The 21,476-nt window shown below is 43.3% G+C and overlaps 1 protein-coding gene across 1 annotated transcript in view; it reads right to left on the bottom strand.

Moving 5' to 3' along the window:
- Positions 1 to 21,476, bottom strand: part of INTS9 (integrator complex subunit 9) — a 150,923-nt gene that overhangs the window by 81,624 nt on the left and 47,823 nt on the right. The window contains exons 3-6 of the mRNA XM_005683544.2: positions 14,110 to 14,170; positions 10,929 to 10,991; positions 6,412 to 6,551; positions 4,239 to 4,325 (exon numbers count right to left, since the gene is read on the bottom strand). Coding sequence (XP_005683601.1) covers positions 4,239 to 4,325; positions 6,412 to 6,551; positions 10,929 to 10,991; positions 14,110 to 14,170 — 351 coding nt within the window. The remainder of the gene's footprint in view (positions 1 to 4,238; positions 4,326 to 6,411; positions 6,552 to 10,928; positions 10,992 to 14,109; positions 14,171 to 21,476) is intronic.

The raw sequence follows: 21,476 nt of genomic DNA, 5'->3' as shown, positions 1-21,476 counted from the left end.
ATGCATTAATTTTAAACACTTGACCACGAGACAGTTTGTATAATGTTTAGATCAAAAATTAGGGGCTTGAATCCAACTCATGGAAGTGTTCTGCTTGAGGTGTTCATCCAGAATTTTATTTTAATGTCAGAGCCAACTTTTTAAAAGGTAGGGGAAAAAAAAAAAATCACATGTGAAACATTCAGATCTAGAGCTTCTCATTAAAAAAAAAAAAAAAAAAAAAATCAGGTTTTGGCAGTGACGGGCTCGCTTTGCCATATGGCCAAAACTGCTGAAGTTGTGTGCCAGCTGCCCCTTTGGAGAGGTGTGGTCACCGGGCCATGAATCCTGGCAGCCAACCCCACTCCTGTACTTACTGACTTACCCCTTTCTCATCCCTAGAGGTATCTGAGTTTGTGAACCCCATTTTATAGGAATGGAACAAGGAGAATGCAGGAATTCAAGAATGAATTGAGATATAAAGAAAAGATACAGCTGTATCATGTGGTCACTGTACTAAGTGACAGCAGCAAACAGTGATTCGCAGTAGAGTCTGTCACAGTGTCTTGGGACATACGGTATCATCGGCTTATGACATGGGGAACTTTTCTTTTTTTTTTTTTGGGAACTTTTCAAGGGGTGTAAATCCTTCAGCATAAATGTTCACATGAAACGCTTTTAGTATTCTGGCACGAGATGAAATTCTGGGTGACTGTTTTGAGAGAATTCTTTTGTCTTACGTCAATTACAAAACAGCTCCTCACATTTTTCTACCAGTCCTAATATTTATGCTGAATTTCTTCAAGAGAAAAAAAAAAGAGGACATGGCTTGCTTCACTGTCTGTCACCTTGGTGTAATCTTTCCAATAATCAGACTTTTCTCTTTCCCTATCAGTAACTATGGCTCATCTCATGCTCAGAAACCAAAACAAAATGCTTGACGGGGATCAGAACTATGCTCAGGATACACGAAGTAATGAAATACAGCCTCTGATTGGTCCAAGTTATCCTTTCTTCTCTACCAAGCTACCTCTCAACAGTTTCTGGTTTTTGCCCACCAGGTGGCGAGATAACAGATTCAAGGTTTTATTTCAACTAGAAGGCAATGGCACCCCACTCCAGTACTCTTGCCTGGAAAATCCCATGGACGGAGGAGCCTGGTGGGCTGCCGTCCATGGGGTCGCTAAGAGTCGCACATGACTGAGCGACTTCCCTTTCACTTTTCACTTTCATGCATTGGAGAAGGAAATGGCAACCCACTCCAGTGCTCTTGCCTGGAGAATCCCAGGGATGGCAGAGCCTGGCGGGCTGCCGTCTATGGGGTTGCACAGAGTCGGACACAACTGAAGCGACTTAGCAGCAGCAGCAGCAGCAGCACCTTTTCAAAAAAACAGAGATATCCTAAAGCACCTTAGGAAATTACGATCAGGCGCCCTCCCTAGCCCTCTGGTCCTTCAAGTTCAATTTACCCTTTCCCCTAAAATATGATGGCATTTTTTTCCATGAGCCAATTCTCTTGTATTTTACAAAGAATGGGAAGCAAAGACCACTGCCAAGGATTCTGTCCAAGGTCACAAACAAAAAGGCAAAATAAGGACTTGGACGTCCAGGGTTTGGGAATCAGGAAACAGTGACCTTTAAACATCATCACTGGTGTGCCAAAATTCTTCATGGCAGAATATTTAAGGGTATAAATTTAAAAGGAGGAAGTGAGGGGAGCCAAGGTGTACGTGTTCCACAGCAAGTGAAAACAACTCCTCAGGTTTCTAAGGAGGGGGATGAAGAGAGGAACTGGGACAAGTGTGGGCCAGTTGCAGACAGGAGAGGGGAAATAAGGGGAGGAGATATGTGATGGGCAGGAGGAAGGAAGCTGAGAATACGAACGCACTCGGGATGGGAGGGGACCTATACTAAGCTGGCAGATCAAGGAAGGCAGCCACGTGTACTGAGAAGACTCAAACGCATGCGTCTACCAAGTGTTTTCTACTGACAAGTCAGACAGATACCATGTCCCCAGTCAAGGAAACGGAGACACAAAGAAGACCCATGAAACACAGGAGATGTGCACTCATGCGTTCTTCCATCACACGAGGGGCTCAAACACTCTGCAGGAGAGGCCTGTAACGGCTGAGGGGCCGCCCAGCACAGTAGTTAGCAGCTCGGTGTTGGGATCCGGACAAGCCCAGCTGCCTGGATTTGAATCTAAATACTACCACCCACTAGTTGGTTGAGCCGAACAAGTTACTTATCCTCACTGTGCCTGTTTTCTCTTCTGCAAAACGATCACGTTGAAGAACTAAGTGAATTAAAGAAAACACTGAGAGGAGGGTCAGGCACATAACAAGTGCTACGTAAGTTAAATAAGATAAATAACACATATGATAAAGGAATGCAAAGAGGAGACTCATATTCTCATCTCTGAGACAGTCACAGTATAAAAACAAAGCAGGGACTTCCCTGGTGGTCCAGTGGCTAAGACCCGCCCCCCTTCCTATGCCAGGGGTGCAAGTCTGATCCCTGGTTGGGAAGCTAAGATCCCACGTGCTGCATGGGCCAAAAACCAAAATGTAAAACAGAAGCAATACTGTAACAAATTCAATAAAGACTTTAAATATGGTCCACATTAAAAAAATTTATAAATATAAGCAAAAAAACAAACAAAGCATATTCTCCTAGCTACATGTTCATAGTGTGGATTAGTTGACCAGTTGTGTCTGACTCTGTGTGACCCCATGGACTGTAGCCTGCCAGGTTCCTCTGTCCATGGTATTTCCCAGGTAAGAATACTAGAGTGGGTTGTCATTTCCTCCTGGAGGGGATCTTCCTGACCCAGGGATCGAACCTGGGTCTTCTGCATGGCAGGCTTACGGTCTGAGCCACCAGGGAAGCCTGTTCGTATTCATGTATCCTTGTAGAAAGAATGTCACAAAACCCAAGACATTCTCAAGTTTAGGTAATAGATGGCTCGCAAGTCATGGACCTAGAGGGAAAGAACTCAGTGATGAGGTAGCTGGAAGACAGTGGAATGGGCAGGAGTATAAGGAACACACCTAAGAAATTACAGACGAGTTCTGACTCTGGACGCCAGGCCTGGAGGGCTGGGGCTGAGGTGCTGAGGGCTAAGGGTAGCAACTGGCAGGGGTGACCAGCTGCAGTGTGTTAAGACTGACCGGTGTCCTCTACTGCCCATTAACATGAGTGCGGGAGAGGAACCAAGCTGCCTCTCTGCCTTCTCGACTGCATTTCCACTCCCTTCACCTCTTCATTCTTCCGCTACAGCCTTCCTAGTTCAGGCTTCTGTTCCCTTGCCTGGGTTTCTGCCACTGGGCTTCCTGCTCCTGTCTCTGTATCCCATCCAGCCTCCACGCTGCTTCCAGGGTTGCTTCCTCTCAGTAGATTTGCGATCATGTCTCTGCCCCGTCAACCACCCCCGATGGACTTCCCACACCTGATTACAGAAAAATTAGTCTTCACACAGTAGACTCTTCCTTATCTTGCTCCAGTGTCCCAGTCTAGGGACATTTCACCTTTCCCCCCTGTACTCAACCAATTCTAATCCACCCTGGACTTCTCACTGTTCCCTGAATATACTATATCCAGGGCCCCCAACCTCTGGGATCTAATGCCTAATGATCTGAGGTGGAGTTGATGTAATAACGGAAGTAAAGTGCACAATAAATGTAATGCACTTGGACCATCCCCAAACCATCCCCCGCCCCAGTCCATGGAAAACCTGTCTTCTATAAAATGGGTCCCTGGTGCCAAAAAGGCTGGAGACTGCTGTATCCTACGATGCTTTGTCTGGACCCCACTTTATGACCTTTTCTATCAGGAGAAGTCCTTTTCTTTCTCTGAGATGTTCCTTAATTGTCATCTCCTAAGGAATGTCCCTCCTCAGTTCCCTAAGCAAAGAAACATCTTCATTTTCGGAGTGCCTATAGCCTTGTGACCAAGCATCTGTTACAATACGTGCTACCCAAGACTGTAATGTACGTGTTTCATTGTGTGACTTCCCATTAACCCCTCTGCACCTCAAAGAGACAGCCAACTGTTTACAAAACACTCAAACCTAGCATACTACCTTTCATATGGCATGGTTGCCTGTCAAAATATATTGGTTGAATCAAACATAGGGAAAAGAGAATCTTAGTTCTAATAGTATAAGCTAAGCAGAAAACAAGAAAACACTTGAGACTGCTTTGCTAAGCCCTTCCCTGCCCTCCACAGCTGTCAAGGGGAGTAGACCGCCCACTGCTCACCGCTGAATATCCTTGTTCTTCCACAAGGAGGCAGACTGAGCCTTGGGCACTCGTTCAATGAAGTTCACCAGCTCTTCCATGAGAAGCCTGAGTTGAAACAAGGAAAGTGATGAACACTCAAAAAGAGAGTCAGAAAAACACGGCACTCTAACACAGTGAAGAGAAATGGGCTTGTTTGCCTGCCCCTCCCCAATTATCTTTCTTCCTGTTTCAAATTAATGTGGGCACCATTTCATATAAAGCTGAACAAAAACTCAGCCTCTGTCTTGAACTTCCATGTTAAAAATTCGCAATGTAAATGATTTAATTCACCTTTAAAATAAGCCTGGGGTGTTGGTTATCTCCAAAGGCTGAAATATTTAAACCTATGGTTTTACTCTCACTCTTAAGATCTCTGTTTTTATTTAAGTAACTAAAATCACAACAGGAGAAAAAGCTAAACGAGCATGAAGCATCTGATTGGTCGTGGCAGAGGGAGGGGAAGGATTGTTTCTTGATGACAACATTAAACGGACATTTTTAAACTGGTGAAACAAATTTTCTTCATATATGTTTTAGGAATGAACAAAATTCCACATGCAAGAACACTCTTAAGAACTAATCCTAAAGCTCTAACTCAAGGACCTGCCAAAGGACAGGCTCTGCGACTGCAAGCTGGATTTCCACAGACTGCCCCCTGAGGGAAACTGAGAGATGCCTCACTCAGCTGGTCAAAGATCTCATGCTCTGGGGAAGCCATGGAAAAGAGCGCTGAGAGGACCCTGGATGAGCAGAAAGCTAGACACAGACTTTTCACATCTTGACTCCCCCATATAATGCAGTACAGATGTTCCATATTGACTTAAATCCTCTCCCAATAAACACAGAGGCGTGGCAAGCCATACATTTATCAGCATTTTGAATGCTGGAAACTTCATCTTGTTTCCGTTTATTTACTTATTCCTAACACCATCACTGTCTTTTATCTCAAGCAAGCAGCACCTGTTCCGGCATGCGAAGATCTGGGACTCAGGCTTGTGACTGTTGTGGCTGTAGCTTTCAGGAGAACGTTCTGCTGTGTCCATCCTCAGGGTTTAGCTTTCTCAGACAATCTAATGCTTTCAGTTTCTCCTCTCTCTGAACCTGAGCCATCACCTTTACGTTTCTATTATGTCTTTCCCTCAGATCTTTTATGGTTTTTCTGTACACACTGAGGATGATAAATTTGACACAAACAAACACAGACAGATTTTGTTTCACTTCTGGTAATTCCATCTTGCTGGACTTCAGCCAGACTCTAGAATCTAGGAATCTATATTGCACTTAGATCCTGTAGTTTGGGTCTTGGTGGTTTTACCTCATACCATACTAGGTTGTTTGCTTCAACACAATTCTTTCTGTTCTGGGGTAATTTTCTTCACATAACTTTTTTTTCTCACTAAATGATGCTATGGTTACTTGAAATAATCTTCTGTCCCACAGAGACTTGGGAGGGGCTGGCATCTGGCTCACAGCATTCTCAGAGTCAAAGAAAGACTGTGAGGTTTTCATTTCATTGGGTCTTGAGTTTCACTCTGTCAACAGTACAGACAACTTCATCTAAATTCTTATCCTGTTTTCCACCAGCCATCTCTCTCTCTCTCTTTTTTCCTTTTATTGGCATGTGGGATCTTAGTTACCCAATCAGGGATTGAACCTGTGCCCTCTGCAGTGTTTAAGTGTGGAGTCTTAACCACGGGACCACCAGGGAAATCCTGCAGGCTGTATCTGTTTATAGTCTGTGCTAAAAGCGGGGAGGGGGGCGTGGGAGGCGGAAATTTTGAAAGCAAAGTAGTAAATTTTCTTTTTTTCTTAAATGTGCTGTGTTCCTCTCTCCCCCAAAGCCCTCTGCATTGCATCTTGGTGGCACCTACTGAATGATACCTCCCCTAATTAGTGTCGTCTGCACAGAAGAGTTGTCCCTCTCTTTCTGTCTTTCTGAGACTAAACGACCACTATTTGCAGCATCCATCTCTAGGCAACTCCAACGGACATTTGTTTTATCAGGAGAGTTGTCTATTCATTTTCTTTCTCTGGGTCAGCTGCTCAGGAGGAAACAACGGTGCCCCTGCGCACAACACTCTATTAGACAGTCACTGCTGAAGGGAGGCGTTCTCCAGCCACTGACTCACAGCTCAAGAAGAAATGCCCTCACCTGCCGATCTGAACGGTGGGCTCCGTGGCATAGACCGTGCCCATGAACCCGGTGTGCTCGGTGATGTAGGGCAGGGCCATCATGCAGTGATAGTTAGAGATGAGGATCACATCCACTGTAGACAGATCTATTAGCTCGGTCTGAAAGAAAAGGGGAGGAGTGATACGTACCTGTGCGCGGCACACAGATCAGCATGATGGGGCTGAAAAATGATACTGTCAGAAGGCAGAGGAGCAGCTGTGGTGCTACTGAATAACGATGCCGTTCCTGTAACGGTTCCGGTCTCTCATATGGGGATATGCCCTAGTGCTGACGTGGAGCAGCAGGACAGGACGGCTGCTGATTTTACTAAAACAGGGTTCTGAGAGGCAGACGTATGAGGATAAATGACAACGGGACACTTTGGCCGCCGCTGCCTGCCAGGTGGAGCCGGGTGACAGGAAGCAGCTCTTCAGAAGTCCACTGTGGCAGACAACTATTTTTTTTTCGAGGTAACTTTTGACCACTAGTGCTGGATAGAGAACACCTCCAACAAATGTAGTGGCAGAGTCATAAAAGGAGGTTATACTCTTGTATTCTACTCTAATCACAACCCTCAGTCTACCCTTTACTCCACTAGTAATATCATGTGAACAGGGAAAAAGACAGGTGAGGAATAACGCTTAAATTTTATGAAAACTTTTAGTGGAAGGGAACGATTTTTACATAAATTTAAGCCCTACCTGCCTTTAAAAAAGTTATGAAGTATTTTTTGGGGGGGTCAATTGCTTCTTCTTCTTCTTCTTTTTTGTTTTTAATATTTACTTATTCATTTGGTTGTGCTGGGTCTTAATTGCAGCACACAAGATCTAGTCCCTTGACCAGGGATTGAACCAGGAACCCAGGCATTAGGAATGCAGATTCTCAGCCACTGGACCACCAGGGATGTTCCCCTACCTGCTTTTTAAGGCTCAGTTCTCTTCTTCCGCTAAGCCTTCCTGATTTGCCCAGATGAAAGAAAGCACTTCTTCCTAAGAACTGCCAAGGTACTTTCCCTCTTAAAGCAGTTACTGTTCTTTACTATGGTGGGCACCTCAAAGTATCCCCTGTCTCCCCAAACTGGAACGTCTGAGATCAAAAATCCCATGGGACTCATCTGTCCCCTTCAAGCTGTGGCAGCAGGACAGAACAGGCCTCGGTGCGTTGTTGGAGGAACACGTCATGAGAAGCAGCGCCCTCTGTGGAGGCGCCATTGTGAGAAGCTAGCCGCTCTGGTTCAGAGGCATCTCCTCAGTCTCTGAGCTCTCCCTCACGGAACTTATCCCACAGAAACTGCATGAGGCAGTACAGACAGCATGGGGTAACTCAAGAAAGAGTTTTTGTTAGGAGACTGGGGCACAGAGCTACTGTGTCCCTCACAGAGTAGAAGTAACAAAGATGTCTGCGCCATCTTTGCAAACGACAGAGATAGCGCAGCATTTCAGCTGTGGGTATTTTCTGGTTGACTGACTTTATGTGTAAAGTAAATTGATTTAATAAAGCCACCAAGGCATAATCAGCTTCAGCTCCTTAGGACAGAAAGGAGATTAGAGTCAAAAGCTACTCACTGCCAAGGCAATGGCAATCTGTGCGAATAAAATCTCTAAGGACCACAACTTAACTCCATGTTGCGTACTGCACTTCCAAGACTATATCCTCACATTAATGAAGGGAGGTCTACTGGTCCTATTTCTCACCTCCTCTCTAGAACCATTTTTAAACAAATGAGAAGGTTAAGACACAGTAGCAGAGTGACAGGTATGAAGAAAACAGGGAAGGAGAGATGAAGCAACAGTAAAGGCCAAAAACTGCCCTCCCCTCCTTCTACCTCTACAGAAACTGGGTAGGGCTATTTGAAATTTCTCTTTAAGGATGTAAGAATCAGCCCACAGAGTCTAGAATGATAAGTCTGGTGAGGACAGCTGAGGGACAAATGAGTACACACACGCACACACACACACACACGTATTGCCTGTATATATATCAGACTGCCTACATAAACAATTTTCTGAGAAATAAATTTAACATCCAAACTATGTATATTTACTTTCACTCAATGATATCCCATAAAGACTATTTTTAAACTTCTTGCATATAGACACTTTGGTTCTGTGTGTCTCTGTGCACGTGTGTGCTCAGATGTGTCTGACTTTTTGTGACCCCCTGGACTATTGCCGGCCAGGCTCCTCTGTCCATGGGATTTCCCAGGCAAGAATACTGGAGTGGGTTGCCGTTTCCTCCTCCTCCAGGGGATCTTCCTGACCCAGGGATAGAACTCATGTCTCCTGCATCTCTTGCACTGGCAGGCAGATTCTTTGCCCCTGCACCACCTGGGAAGCCCAATACAGACACTTGGGTTCTACAGACCACGAATTGGATCAAAACAATCATAATTTACTGGTTGCTTACTGTACTATCCTAGACTTTATGCACAGTCTGTGGTACAGACTTTGGGGGAATACAAAAATGTTTAAAGTAGCTGCACTAGATTGTAAATTCCATGAAGACTAGAACTCTAGTTCTGTATGGCTCAGGCACAAGTCAGCCAAGGCTGGACTGTGCAGGAAGTCCCTCTCTCCTGACTCCAAGACTCTATTTTCTCCTGATTGTACAATGCCCTGGTTCCCCTTAAAACAGTAAGTACTACTAATTTGTCATGGGCTACCCTGGTAGCTCAGATGGTAAAGAATCTGCCTGTAATGCAGGAGACCCCGGTTAAGATTCCTGGGTTGGGAAGACTCACTAGAGAAGGGACAGGCTACCTACTCTAGTGTTCCTGGGCTTCCCTGGTGGCTTAGCTGGTAAAGAATCCACCTGCAATGCAGGAGAGACCTGGGTTCAATTCCTGGGTTGGGAAGATCTCCTGGAGAAGGGAAAGGCTACCCACTCCAGTATTCTGGCCCAGAGAATTCCATGGATTGTATAGTCCATAGGGTCGCAAAGAGTTGGACACGACTAAGCAACTTTTCCTAACATGTCATAAACTACAAATTCTGATGCAAGTTGTAAAAAAACAAAAACCCTATGGCTCTAGAATCCAACATATAATATTGCTGCTTTTAGCTTGGCAAAAGTGAACTGTGGAATGGTGACTGTCTAATTTCAAAGTTTAGTAGGAGTCTATGGAGTAAGTCAGAAAGACCCCAGAACCCAAGCCAGGGACCCTCTGCTGTTGGTCACAAGCTGAAGGCTGCAGCGGTCAACACCACAGGCAGTAAACTGAAAAATAAAAGCGCCTGGAAATAGGAATCTGTGAACAGATGGGGGACTGGCCCAACAGCTCCTAAGTGACGAACAAAGACGACAAAATTTCATCAGCAGTTAGGAAGAGCTCAGGATTTTGCGTCTCCTTCACCCTTGCTCCTACTACTTCACCACAAACTCTCTCCCTTATCTGCCAACTTCAATGACCACGTCTTTCTCTGTTTTTCTTCGCTCTCTTTTGCTCTGGTGTCCTAAAAGGTCACCTCACATACTTCAAAGAGAGAGAGAAAGTTTATCTAAAGGGTATCAACAGAAGTTGTAGAAGTGGAAAGAGAGATAGGAAGAAAGGACAAAACTAAGAGACACAGCACACCCAGTTTCTTCTCTCTCTGGCGGTGAACTGTGAAAGTCTGTTTGACAGGCACTGACACCCCCAGGGCACATGGAAAGAGCAGAATGGTGGCTTCTCCATGATTTCCCCAGGAACCTGGACAGGCTACTGGCCTCCCCGCAATTCTCCTTTGTGCTGAGAACTCCACCCAGGCCACTCTGGGGATTAGGCCTGTCAGTTGAGATGTTTCCTTTAAGACTAATGCAAACTGATCTTCGTTTCCTTTAGAACAATGGAACTGGACTCAGACACTTATAATAAGTCTCATTGTGATGATAATATGTAAGCAACAGATGTCTGTAACTCAGTTCAGAATCTGTGAATTTCAAGCAATATTTCATGTGTTATTAAGTCAGCAAGAAGTTTTCCAGTTTACTGTACTAGCGGAATAACAGCAATTCCCAATTACCCAAGACTAGAAAAAGTCTGGCTAACCTAAGACAGAGGCATTATCCAATGGGCCCTCTGCAATCCTGGATGTGAAACCTGTAGATTCAGAGGGCAGACTCTATTCATTGTACTCCATCATATCGCGTGCTTGAGCATCTGTGGATTTTGGTACTCATGGGGGCTCCTAGAACCCATCCCCTCAGATACTACCGGATGACTCTAATTACAAAACTGAAAGACTTAAGTTATTCTTTACCTTGCTCAACACTATGCCCCAGTGTGAATGTCACTGGGGATTATAAAAGGAGCTAGGAAGAGAATGACTTCAGTGATTTATGGACAATACAAAAAGCTCCTAAATGATCGAATTTTAGTTGTATAACAAAGTGCCTAGGATAAGATTCATTTTGATTTCAAAATAAGAATTTCAGCCCCTTAAAATTATTTCTTGTCTTCACTTTGAGAGATGATGAGAAATGCTTTGTTCCTACAATAAGATTCACTTCACTCTTACCTCTGGTAGGCAGAACTCGGGTACAGAATCCACAAATACATGACCTGAGCACTCCTTTAGCTCCTAAAAGACATGAAAGAAAAAACATTCTAGGAAAAGATGGTCAATAAACACAGTGCCAAAGAAATTCCATCCCCAAACCAAACTCGCTATGAAGTGTTGCAGAAGGCTGGAGTTGGAGGAAAGTGGGAAGGTTATTTAGGTCAACTGGTTCTTATTTAAGCTCAGGGCAGCTGAATATTTTATTCAATATTGAAAAAATCAGGGTGTGCATGCACATTTCATGATGCTTCTTCAAGGAAGCAACGTGTGGCCACATGCTGCTTCCACACCTCCGACCCAGAGCTTTCCAAATAATAGTTATATGGACTACACCAGCAATATCAGGATGGTCTGGAACAGCGATGGAAGTAGACTCCTGGGTTTTACCTGCCTGTATCCATGACAAGCATGCCTACTGATTCTGTTCTGCAATTAGACTGGGAGTCCAGAGTGCAGATAAATGAACTGGAACCCCTTTCTCCTCCTACCAAGGTTTGAGGGGCAAATAAGGAAGGAGATGAAGAATACAGGATAGGGATTAAAAACACCCCCCACCCCCACCCCCATTCAAAAGAAAACGGTTTATTTATATACTGCAGCTCCCCACACGGCCATGACCTACAGTATTTAATAGGCCTGTCTTACTTCAAATTCTCTCACAAACAGACCTTGAGAAAAGAGTGTGTGAAAGCTTATAAGAGAGGTGCTAAAAAAAAAAAAAAATAGCAGGAGGAAGGGCAAGTGATAAAGGGCAAAGAAGCTGGCCGATAATAGCTGTGTCACACAGCCACATTCCACCGTGGGCAACAGGGAGACTCTGAGAAATGGTCTCAAACGTACACCCAGGAGTGATTTCCACCCAGAGGCAAGGGACCTGGGATATTTATACAGCAATTGCTGCATCTAGGGTAGCTTCAGGAAAAAACTGTCAGGCAAAGCCATACAAATGCCAGCAGCTGGAATTATGACAGAGGACACCGAAGAGACTGGAGTCGGCCCCCAGGAGGCCCCCAGAGGTGCTGTTTTCTCGTGCTGACACTGTACTGAGATCTACGCAGGAGAGCGGTCTATGACTCTATAATGAAACTAGTACAAGATAGAAATCTGGCTGACTGCTGTTCCCAGAAAGGGAAAAATACAGTTGGAATTGTGTTCCACTGTGTTTTCATTAGTCACTGAAGATAAATTTCTGTATATTCATATATCTCTACTTATACATTGGAGCTGGAATGATTTTACTCCCAATCTTTACCTGAAAATATGGCATTAACTGTCTGCTCTCCTCCTTTTGAATTTTACAAGTCTCCTATCAGAAGCTTAGAGAACATTTTCGTGCTCTTGCCTTCCACTGTAAACTCCGGTTCCTCTCCTTATATGACTACCATTTAACCAGTGAAATGCTGAGCCAAAAAGAGACTGAAACTATTTGTAATTACAATATACCTGCCAGTGAAAAACAAATGAGCAATTGCGGTTAATGGAGGAAGACCCCCCCAACTCCCTTGGGATGAGATTAAAAACAATTAAAGACAAATCATGGGAAATTGCAAAGCACTGCCCGGCCTTTCATCGGTTGTGTAATCTTCTTCCCCACATTCCCCATGCCCTGCCATGTACCAGGGTGCGGGGTCTGTACCTCGCGTGACAGATCCTCCTCTGAGGTGCTCATCTTTCCTGGCCTGGAGCAGCGAATTTGCCATTCTGAGCACTTACAATGTCACTGTATTTTATTCGCCACTCCCTCCTAATGAAATGCTCCCACAGACACATGCAAGTCATCTTGCTCACAATGCATGGGTAATGGGATGCTTCTGAGCCTTACTCTGGGAACAATGATTTACAGCCAGCAGGAGACAGGTTGAAATTTCATCAGGTGCACAGTTCTTGAATGTCACCTAATTTTATAGTTAGGCTATGAGGGAAATCTGATTTCAAGTCATGCATCTGGCTTGCACTTGAAGCTGGGGTGAGGGGGCAGGTACAGGAATTAATTCTGGAAAAAGAGCTTCTCTTTATTTAACAACATCTATTAGGAGAAGGAAATGCCTTATTCAGATGAATCATTTTAAGGATCCTCATAGTCAGTCTTTTAATTATGAAACTGGAGAGAGGAAGAATGACATGGAGGTCTAAGAATGGCGTGGATAAGCTTTACAGTGTCTAATCTTCCTTTATCTCTCATTTTTTTCAGAAGAAAATTTGGCTACATAAGTTTTAACTTTTGTTTGGGATCTCTGGTCTCTCATATGGAACTTAAATGCCTAAAAATTGATTTGAGGAAGGACATACCATGAAGACAATCTAATTGCAAAAATATAACAACCTTGAAAAAACAAAAAGTAATTTGAGTCATTCAGTTTAGGCCTAGTTAGTGATTAAAGTCATTAAGAGAACTCCAAATTCCTAGATTCCTGTTAAAAGAACCATGATCTTTTTTCACAAATTATAAGAGTGTCCATGTCAGGCTACCACAATCATAGATCATAGCCTGGAAGGCCCTTTGTTCACATTTACCTGAACACGTGTTTCCCTCTCATGCCCCCAGAGCACGTGGCCTAGAAGTGAAACACTTGGCTCCTCAGTCTATTCTCCACTCTGCAAAGTGGTCTGAGCAGAGGATGACCCTGCCTGCTGCAACCCTCTGTGGCCCTTCATTACCCAAAGAAGAAAACCCACAGTTTTGACAACACCCTTTGTGACCTGGCCCTTAGAAGAGTGGTTTAAAACTCAATTGTGTTTGGTGGGCTTTAAAGTTATTTTTAAAAAAAGTTCACTCCTTACAGGAAGAGTCAGTACAGCCTCAAAATGAAATGAGCTGGATGGAATTCTCTAACAAGCAATGCCACTGAAACACTCATCACAATTCTAGAAATAATAGTTTTCTTTTCGAGGTGATAAAATGTATTTTCAGCTGAAGTCCCTAGATTTTACACATGTGAAAACTGGATCTGTGTCTGAACACCAAGACTCCTTAAAAAGCTCTTAAAAACAGTAATTACCAAGTACTGAAGACTCTACATGGGTCACAGGAGTTTTTAGGGAGAAGACAAAGGGCCCATTAGTCACATTACTGTTGGGTGACTCCAGAACGACAAGATGGCTTTCCAGTGGGTGTAGATACACTTCAGCTTATCATTACCTTGTCCAAGAAAGCATTTCCATCCTTTAGGGACCAGCCAGGAAGATTGGACAGTCTGGGACTGCAAAACAAAAGATTAAATTATCCTAAATAGATTATAATCCTCAGTGATTTCATGGTGACTGTATCGGCTCCACAAAATGAAAAACAGTTTGAAAGGAGTGGCAGCAAGGCTCACCCAAAATAATAATCAGAAAGGTGAAAAGTAACCAAGTGGTATCAAGCTTAAGAATTACGTGGCAATGGAACGTTAACAAGTGAAAGAGTTCTGCTCTCGATTGGGAAAATTAAAACAATGCTAGGCAGAATAATAAAGAGAAAAAAGAAAGATGAGACACGCCAGTGTTGTATAGTTTTGCAGTCCCTGGCCCTGACTTCACCTTGCTTGCGTTTGACAACAGGCCTGAGGGGAAGGCCAAATGGGACCCTCATATTGCGGAGGATAAAATAGGTTCAGAGAGGTCAGGTGTTTGTCAAGAACACTTAAGCTGCCTACCAACCAGAATTTACCACAAATAAAAATCGGAATTCGGCTCAAAGTCACCTCTGTATTTGTTGCTTAAATGAATTAGTCACTTGTTACCTGTGCCTTGATGTTACCTGTACCTTGAGTTTCCAATTTTGGCAAATGAAGCTAGCTTTTCTCAGTGTTATAAAATGACACCGTATCTCAGTGAGTAACTTCTAGAAGGTGAGGTTAATTTCACATATATGTTATATCAAAAAAATCTGAACCAGAAATCATTCACTTTGGCAAGCTCAGAATTTAACTGAGTGCTACGAGCTGACCAGAAGAATTACACTGGAGTCTGAAAATGCAAATGCCTCGGGAGAAAAAAAATGTTGGTAAAAAGAAAACCTTAACGACCAGGGTGATATGTGAAGAAAACACATCAGAAGTACAAGGTAGACTGCAAAAGAATTTTAGCACTTCAACACAAAATTAAACTTAAAAATAAAGGGCAAAGTATGGGCGTGGGACTAAAAGATTCTATAACCCGAAACCAAATTAATGTATAGTACTTTATGCTCTCGCTAAACTGATTTTTATCAAATTCTGACTTTGTAATTAGGGGCTAGGTACAAAAGTCAAATTGAAACAAATAATGTGAAATATTTGTCAATCTTCCAGGAAATATTAAGAACCTGAATAATATATATATGCATCTGATTTTAGCAAAAAAGGTGAGAATTTGACATAATTCCTAGTTCACAGAAAAGCTGTTAAGAATATAAGTACAATGAAGTCCCACATACCCTTTGCCTAGATTCTCTGTTTACATTTTGCCTTTATTAGTCCAAAAGTGAGAATTCTGAATTTCATTCTTGAGAATGAAAATTACTACTAGGAGAATCAAATTTGGCTGGCATAAATTATATCTGAAAAACTTTTTTTTTTAAATGCTTGGATATGGCAAAACCAATACAATATTGTACAGTAATTAACCTCCAATTAAAATAAATAAATTTATATTAAAAAAATGCTTGGAGTTTTCTCAGAAAAATACTCTAACCATTAGATGTTGAATTTCCATTTCATTTCATAGTCACATGTGTACCTTCACTTAGAGACTTCTTAAAAATATTTACTATCAGATCAGATTAAAAAACCAAGCATTCTAATAAAAGCATAATGATGGCCAGTCTCAATACTGTTCTCATTTCATGCACGTGGACTCTTTACAAAAAGGTTATAAATGTCCACTTCCCTTTACAAAGAGAACTGGATCAGAGGACTTGTATCCTGTTTGTTCCCTACTGGACACACACAACTCAGCCTTCAAATTACAGATGATTGATTCAATTAGTTTTGTCCTCAGCAAGTGATTAGAAATGGTATGCTGTGCTGTGCTCAGTCGCACCTGACTCTTTGAGATCCCATGGACCGTAGCCCGCCAGGCTCCTCTGTCCATGGGATTTCCCAGGCAAGAATACTGGAGTGGGTTGCCATTTCCTTCTCCAGGGGATCTTCCTCACCAAGAGATCAAACCGGTGCCTCCTGCACTTCAGGCAGATTTTTTACTGTGTGAGCCTCCAGGAAAACCCATTTACTGCTTATTAAAAAATAATTTTTTAAAAAGTAAAATTTTCAGGTATTACTGTTGCTAAACATTGTTTATAACATCAAACACTTCTACAAAATATCTGGAGTTATTTTGGATTTGAGAAATTGCCTGTAGATGGGACTGAATGCTCAAAGAGCCTGACCATATTGTAACAATAGTGCCAAAGATAAAGGGCCACAGAAATGTAGCCCCAGGTGGCAAATGTATGCTGACTATAGAGATGCAAATATTCTGTTTTTAGGTCCAATTAGATTAATGACTAAACTATGAAGAGCTAGTAAATGTTAAGCTATCAAAGAGGAAGAAATGTACTACTTTGTTCTTAATGATTACAGAATTTCACCGTGTAAATTTTTTGAACAAGGAAACAAGTCTCTTCACAGAAATCTTCATTAAAGAAATATGGGAGGTAATGATATTAGAAAAATAATGGTTACAGATAAGCGCAGGCAGCTGCGACTGGTGCACTAAGCACGGCCGAGAGGAGCTACTCCACGTCCGAGGTCGGGGCAGAATCCGGGAAGACCCCATGCCTGAAGAGCAGCAGTCAAGAGGAGTTACCCCACGTCCGAGGTCAGGGGCAGTGGCCGAGAGTGCCAGGCTGCGAGAGCGCAGGAATGGCTGAGAGAAGCTACCCCGCGCCCAAAGCCAGGGGCGGCAGCCAGGAGGAGCAACCCCAAGTCCACAGAGCGGTGGCTGCACGGGCTCAAGAGGGCCTAGAGGAGCTATCCCACGTTGAAGGTCAGGAAGGGTGGTGGTGAGGAGATACCCCTCATCCAAGGTAAGAAGCAGCGGCTGCGCTATGCTGGAGCAGCTGTGAAGAGATACCCCATGTCCAAGGTAAGAGAAACCCAAGTAAGAGGGCATCAGAGGGCAGACACACTGAAACCATACTCACAGAAAACTAGTCAATCTAATCACACTAGGACCACAGCCTTGTCTAACTCAATGAAACTAAGCCATGCCCGCAGGGCAACCCAAGATGGGCGGGTCATGGTGGAGAGGTCTGACAGCATGTGGTCCACTGGAGAAGGGAATGGCAAACCACTTCAGTATTCTTGCCTTGAAATCTCATGAACAGTATGAAAAGGCAAAATGATAGGATACTGAAAGAGGAACTCCCCAGGTCAGTAGGTGCCCAATATGCTCCTGGAGATCAGTGGAGAAATAACTCCAGAAAGAATGAAGGGATGGAGCCAAAGCAAAAACAATACTCAGCTGTGGATGTGACTGGTGATAGAAACAAGGTCTGATGCTATGAAGAGCAATATTGCATAGGAACCTGGAATGTCAGGTCCATGAATCAAGGCAAATTGGAAGTGGTCAAACAAGAGATGGCAAGAGTGAACGTCGACATTCTAGGAATCAGCGAACTAAAATGACTGGAATGGGTGAATTTAACTCAGATGACCATTATATCTACTACTGTGGGCAGGAATCCCTCAGAAAAAATGGAGTAGCCATCATGGTCAACAGAAGAGTCCGAAATGCAGTACTTGGATGCAATCTCAAAAACAACAGAATGATCTCTGTTCATTTCCAAGGCAAACGATTCAATATCATGGTAATCAAAGTCTATGCTCCAACCAGTAATGCTGAAGAAGCTGAAGTTGAACGGTTCTATGAAGACCTACAAGACGTTTTAGGACTAATACCCTCAAAAGATGTCCTTTTCATTATAGGGGACTGGAATGCAAAAGTAGGAGGTCAAGAAACACCTGGAGTAACAGGCAAATTTGGCCTTGGAATGTGCAATGAAGCAGGGCAACGACTAATAGAGTTTTGCCAAGAAAATGCACTGATCATAGCAAACACCCTCTTCCAACAATACAAGAGAAAACTCTACACATGGACATCACCAGATGGTCAACACCTAAATCACACTGACTACATTCTTTGCAGCCAAAGATGGAGAAGCTCTATACAGTCAGCAAAAACAAGACCAGGAGCTGACTGTGGCTCAGATCATGAACTCCTTATTACCAAATTCAGACTCAAATTGAAGAAAGTAGGGAAAACCGCTAGACCATTCAGGTATGACCTAAATCAAATCCCTTATGATTATACAATGGAAGTGAGAAATAGATTTAAGGGACTAGATCTGATAGTTAGAGTGCCTGATGAACTATGGATCGAGGTTTGTGACATTGTGCAGGAGACAGGGATCAAGACCATCCCCATGGAAAAGAAATGCAAAAAAGCAAAATGGCTGTCTGGGGAGGCCTTACAAATAGCTGTGAAAAGAAGAGAGGCGAAAAGCAAAGGCGAAAAGAAAAGATGTAAGCATCTGAGTGCAAAGTTCCAAAGAATAGCAAGAAGAGATAAGAAAGCCTTCTTCAGTGATCAATGAAAAGAAATAGAGGAAAAGAACAGAATGCGAAAGACTAGAGATCGCTTCAAGAAAATTAGAGATACCAAGGGAATATTTCATGCAAAGATGGGCTCGATAAAGGACAGAAATGGTATGGACCTAACAGAAGTAGAAGGTATTAAGAAGAGGTGGCAAGAATACATGGAAGAACTGTACAAAAACGATCTGCACGACCCAGATAATCACGATGGTATGATCACTCACCTAGAGCCAGATATCCTGGAATGTGAAGTCAAGTGGGCCTTCAAAAGCATCACTACGAACAAAACTAGTGGAGGTGATGGAATTCCAGTTGAGCTATTTCAAATCCTGAAAAATGATGCTGTGAAAGTGCTGCACTCAATATGCCAGCAAATTTGGAAAACTCAGCAGTGGCCACAGGACTGGAAAAGGTCAGTTTTCATTCCAATCCCAAAAAAAGGCAATGCCAAAGAACGCTCAAACGACCGCACAATTGCACTAATCTCACATGCTAGTAAAGTAATGCTCAAAATTCTCCAAGCCAGGCTTCAGCAATACTTGAACCGTGAACTCCCTGATGTTCAAACTGGTTTTAGAAAAGGCAGAGGAACCAGAGATCAAATTGCTAACATCCACTGGATCACGAAAAAAGCAAGAGAGTTCCATAAAAACATCTATTTCTGCTTTATTGACTATGCCAAAGCCTTTGACTGTGTGGATCACAATAAACTGTGGAAAATTCTGAGAGAAATGGGAATACCAGACCACCTGACCTGCCTCTTGAGAAATCTGAATGCAGGTCAGGAAGCAACAGTTAGAACTGGACATGGAACAACAGACTGGTTCCAAATAGGAAAAGGAGTACATCAAGGCTGTATATTGTCACCCTGCTTATTTAACTTCTCTGAAGAGTACATCATGAGAAACGCTGGACTGGAAGAAACACAAGCTGGAATCAAGATTACCAGGAGAAATATCAATAACCTCAGATATGCAGATGACACTACCCTTATGGCAGAAAGTGAAGAGGAACTAAAAAGCCTCTTGATGAAAGTGAAAGAAAGAGGAGAGCGAAAAAGTTGGCTTAAAGCTCAACATTCAGAAAACGAAGATCATGGCATCCAGTCCCATCACTTCATGGAAATTAGATGGGGAAACAGTGTAAAGTGTCAGAGTTTATTTTTTGAGGCTCCAAAATCACTGCAGATGGCAACTGCAGCGATGAAATTAAAAGAAGCTTACTCCTTGGAAGAAAAGTTATGACCAACTTAGAGAGCATATTCAAAAGCAGAGACATTACTTTGCCGACTAAGGTCTGTCTTAGTCAAGGCTATGGTTTTTCCAGTGGTCATGTATGAATGTGAGAGTTGGACTGTGAAGAAGGCTGAGCACTGAAGAACTGATGCTTCTGAACTGTGGTGTTGGAGAAGACTCTTGAGAGACCCTTGGACTGCAAGGAGATCCAACCAGTCCATTCTGAAGGAGATCAACCCTGGGATTTCTTTGGAAGGAATGATGCTAAAGCTGAAACTCCAGTACTTTGGCCACCTCGTGTGAAGAGTTGACTCATTGGAAAAGACTTTTATGCTGGGAGGGATTGGGGGCAGGAGGAGAAGGGGACGACCCAGGATGAGATGGCTGGATGGCATCACTGACTCGATGGACATGAGTCTGAATGAACTCCGGGAGTTGGTGATGGACAGGGAGGCCTGGCGTGCTGCAATTCATGGGGTCGCAAAGAGTCGGACACGACTGAGCGACTGAACTGAACTGAACACATTTTTGTACCCACTATTTCACAATAATTTCTATGGAAAAAAAGGGTGCCATTAAAAAATGTTATAGTCAAAAATATATGTATACAAAAATGTTTTTAGTAGTTTTAAAAACAGGTAAAGTAACTAAATAAACAACCTAAGGTCTTTAAAAATAACCTATTGTCTAGAAAACAGTGAAAGGTAGAATGAACATGGTATGCAATTCATTTTCTCTTTATGTTTCATTTTCCCGTTTTCCGACTTTGAAATGCATTACTTTTATAATCAGGAAATAGTGCGAGAGGCATGACTACATGCATTCATTCAAAATATATTTATAAAAACTTACTCTTGATTAAAATAGGCAAAGTAGAGGGATATGGCAATAAATAACCCTTGGGTCTGAGGAGCTTGCACTGCAGGACAGGGAGACAGTAAACAGCAAGTACAATAGAATAAAACAAACGCTAAGACAGGGAGCACAGAGGTATTATGGCTCATACAGGAAGGGCACTTGATACACGGCGCAGAGGTGTGAGAAAGCAGGAACACAGAACAGGAACACGAGGTGAAGACAGAGGGTGACTTTCCAGAAAGAGGGATAGGGAACGGCCTCATCACTTAGTGACGTGTTGAAGGGGGAAAGAGGTATTCATCTTCACATGTTCATTCATGAGTCTTGATTTACGTGTCAAGCACTCAGAGGCTGGTGATACTGACCACGAGCAAAGTGTGCCTGTCATCCTGACAGGGTAGGGAAAACTGATCAAGTAGGCATACACACAGAGAACAAGCTGTGACTAATGATGAGGCAGTGCCACACAAAGCGCCACAAAGTCTAACACGAGAGTGATCTAGGCAGCATCAGGACCTCTTGCGTCTGCTGATGGAGCTGAGATCTGGATACTGGGAAGTCAAGGGGAAAATGGGTCAAGGGGCAAGTGTGTGTGTGTGTGTGTGTGTGTGAGACTGGGAAGTCAAGGGGAAACTGGGTCAAGGGGCAAGTGTGTGTGTGTGTGTGTGTGTGTGTGTGTGTGTGTGTGAGTGACTGGGAAGTCAAGGGGAAACTGGGTCAAGGGGCATGTGTGTGTGTCTGTGTGTGTGTAGCCCGCCAGGCGCGCGCGCGCGCATGTGGTGATTTGTCCCTCATTGCATCTGATTCTTTTGTGATCCCATGGACTGTAGCCCGCCAGGCTCCTCTGTCCATAGGAT

The sequence above is a fragment of the Capra hircus genome, chromosome 8 (genome assembly GCF_001704415.2).
Source record: "Capra hircus breed San Clemente chromosome 8, ASM170441v1, whole genome shotgun sequence".
Lineage (NCBI taxonomy): Eukaryota > Metazoa > Chordata > Mammalia > Artiodactyla > Bovidae > Capra > Capra hircus.
The sequence above is the reverse complement of the archived record's forward strand: the minus strand, read 5'-3'. Positions and strand labels throughout refer to the sequence as shown.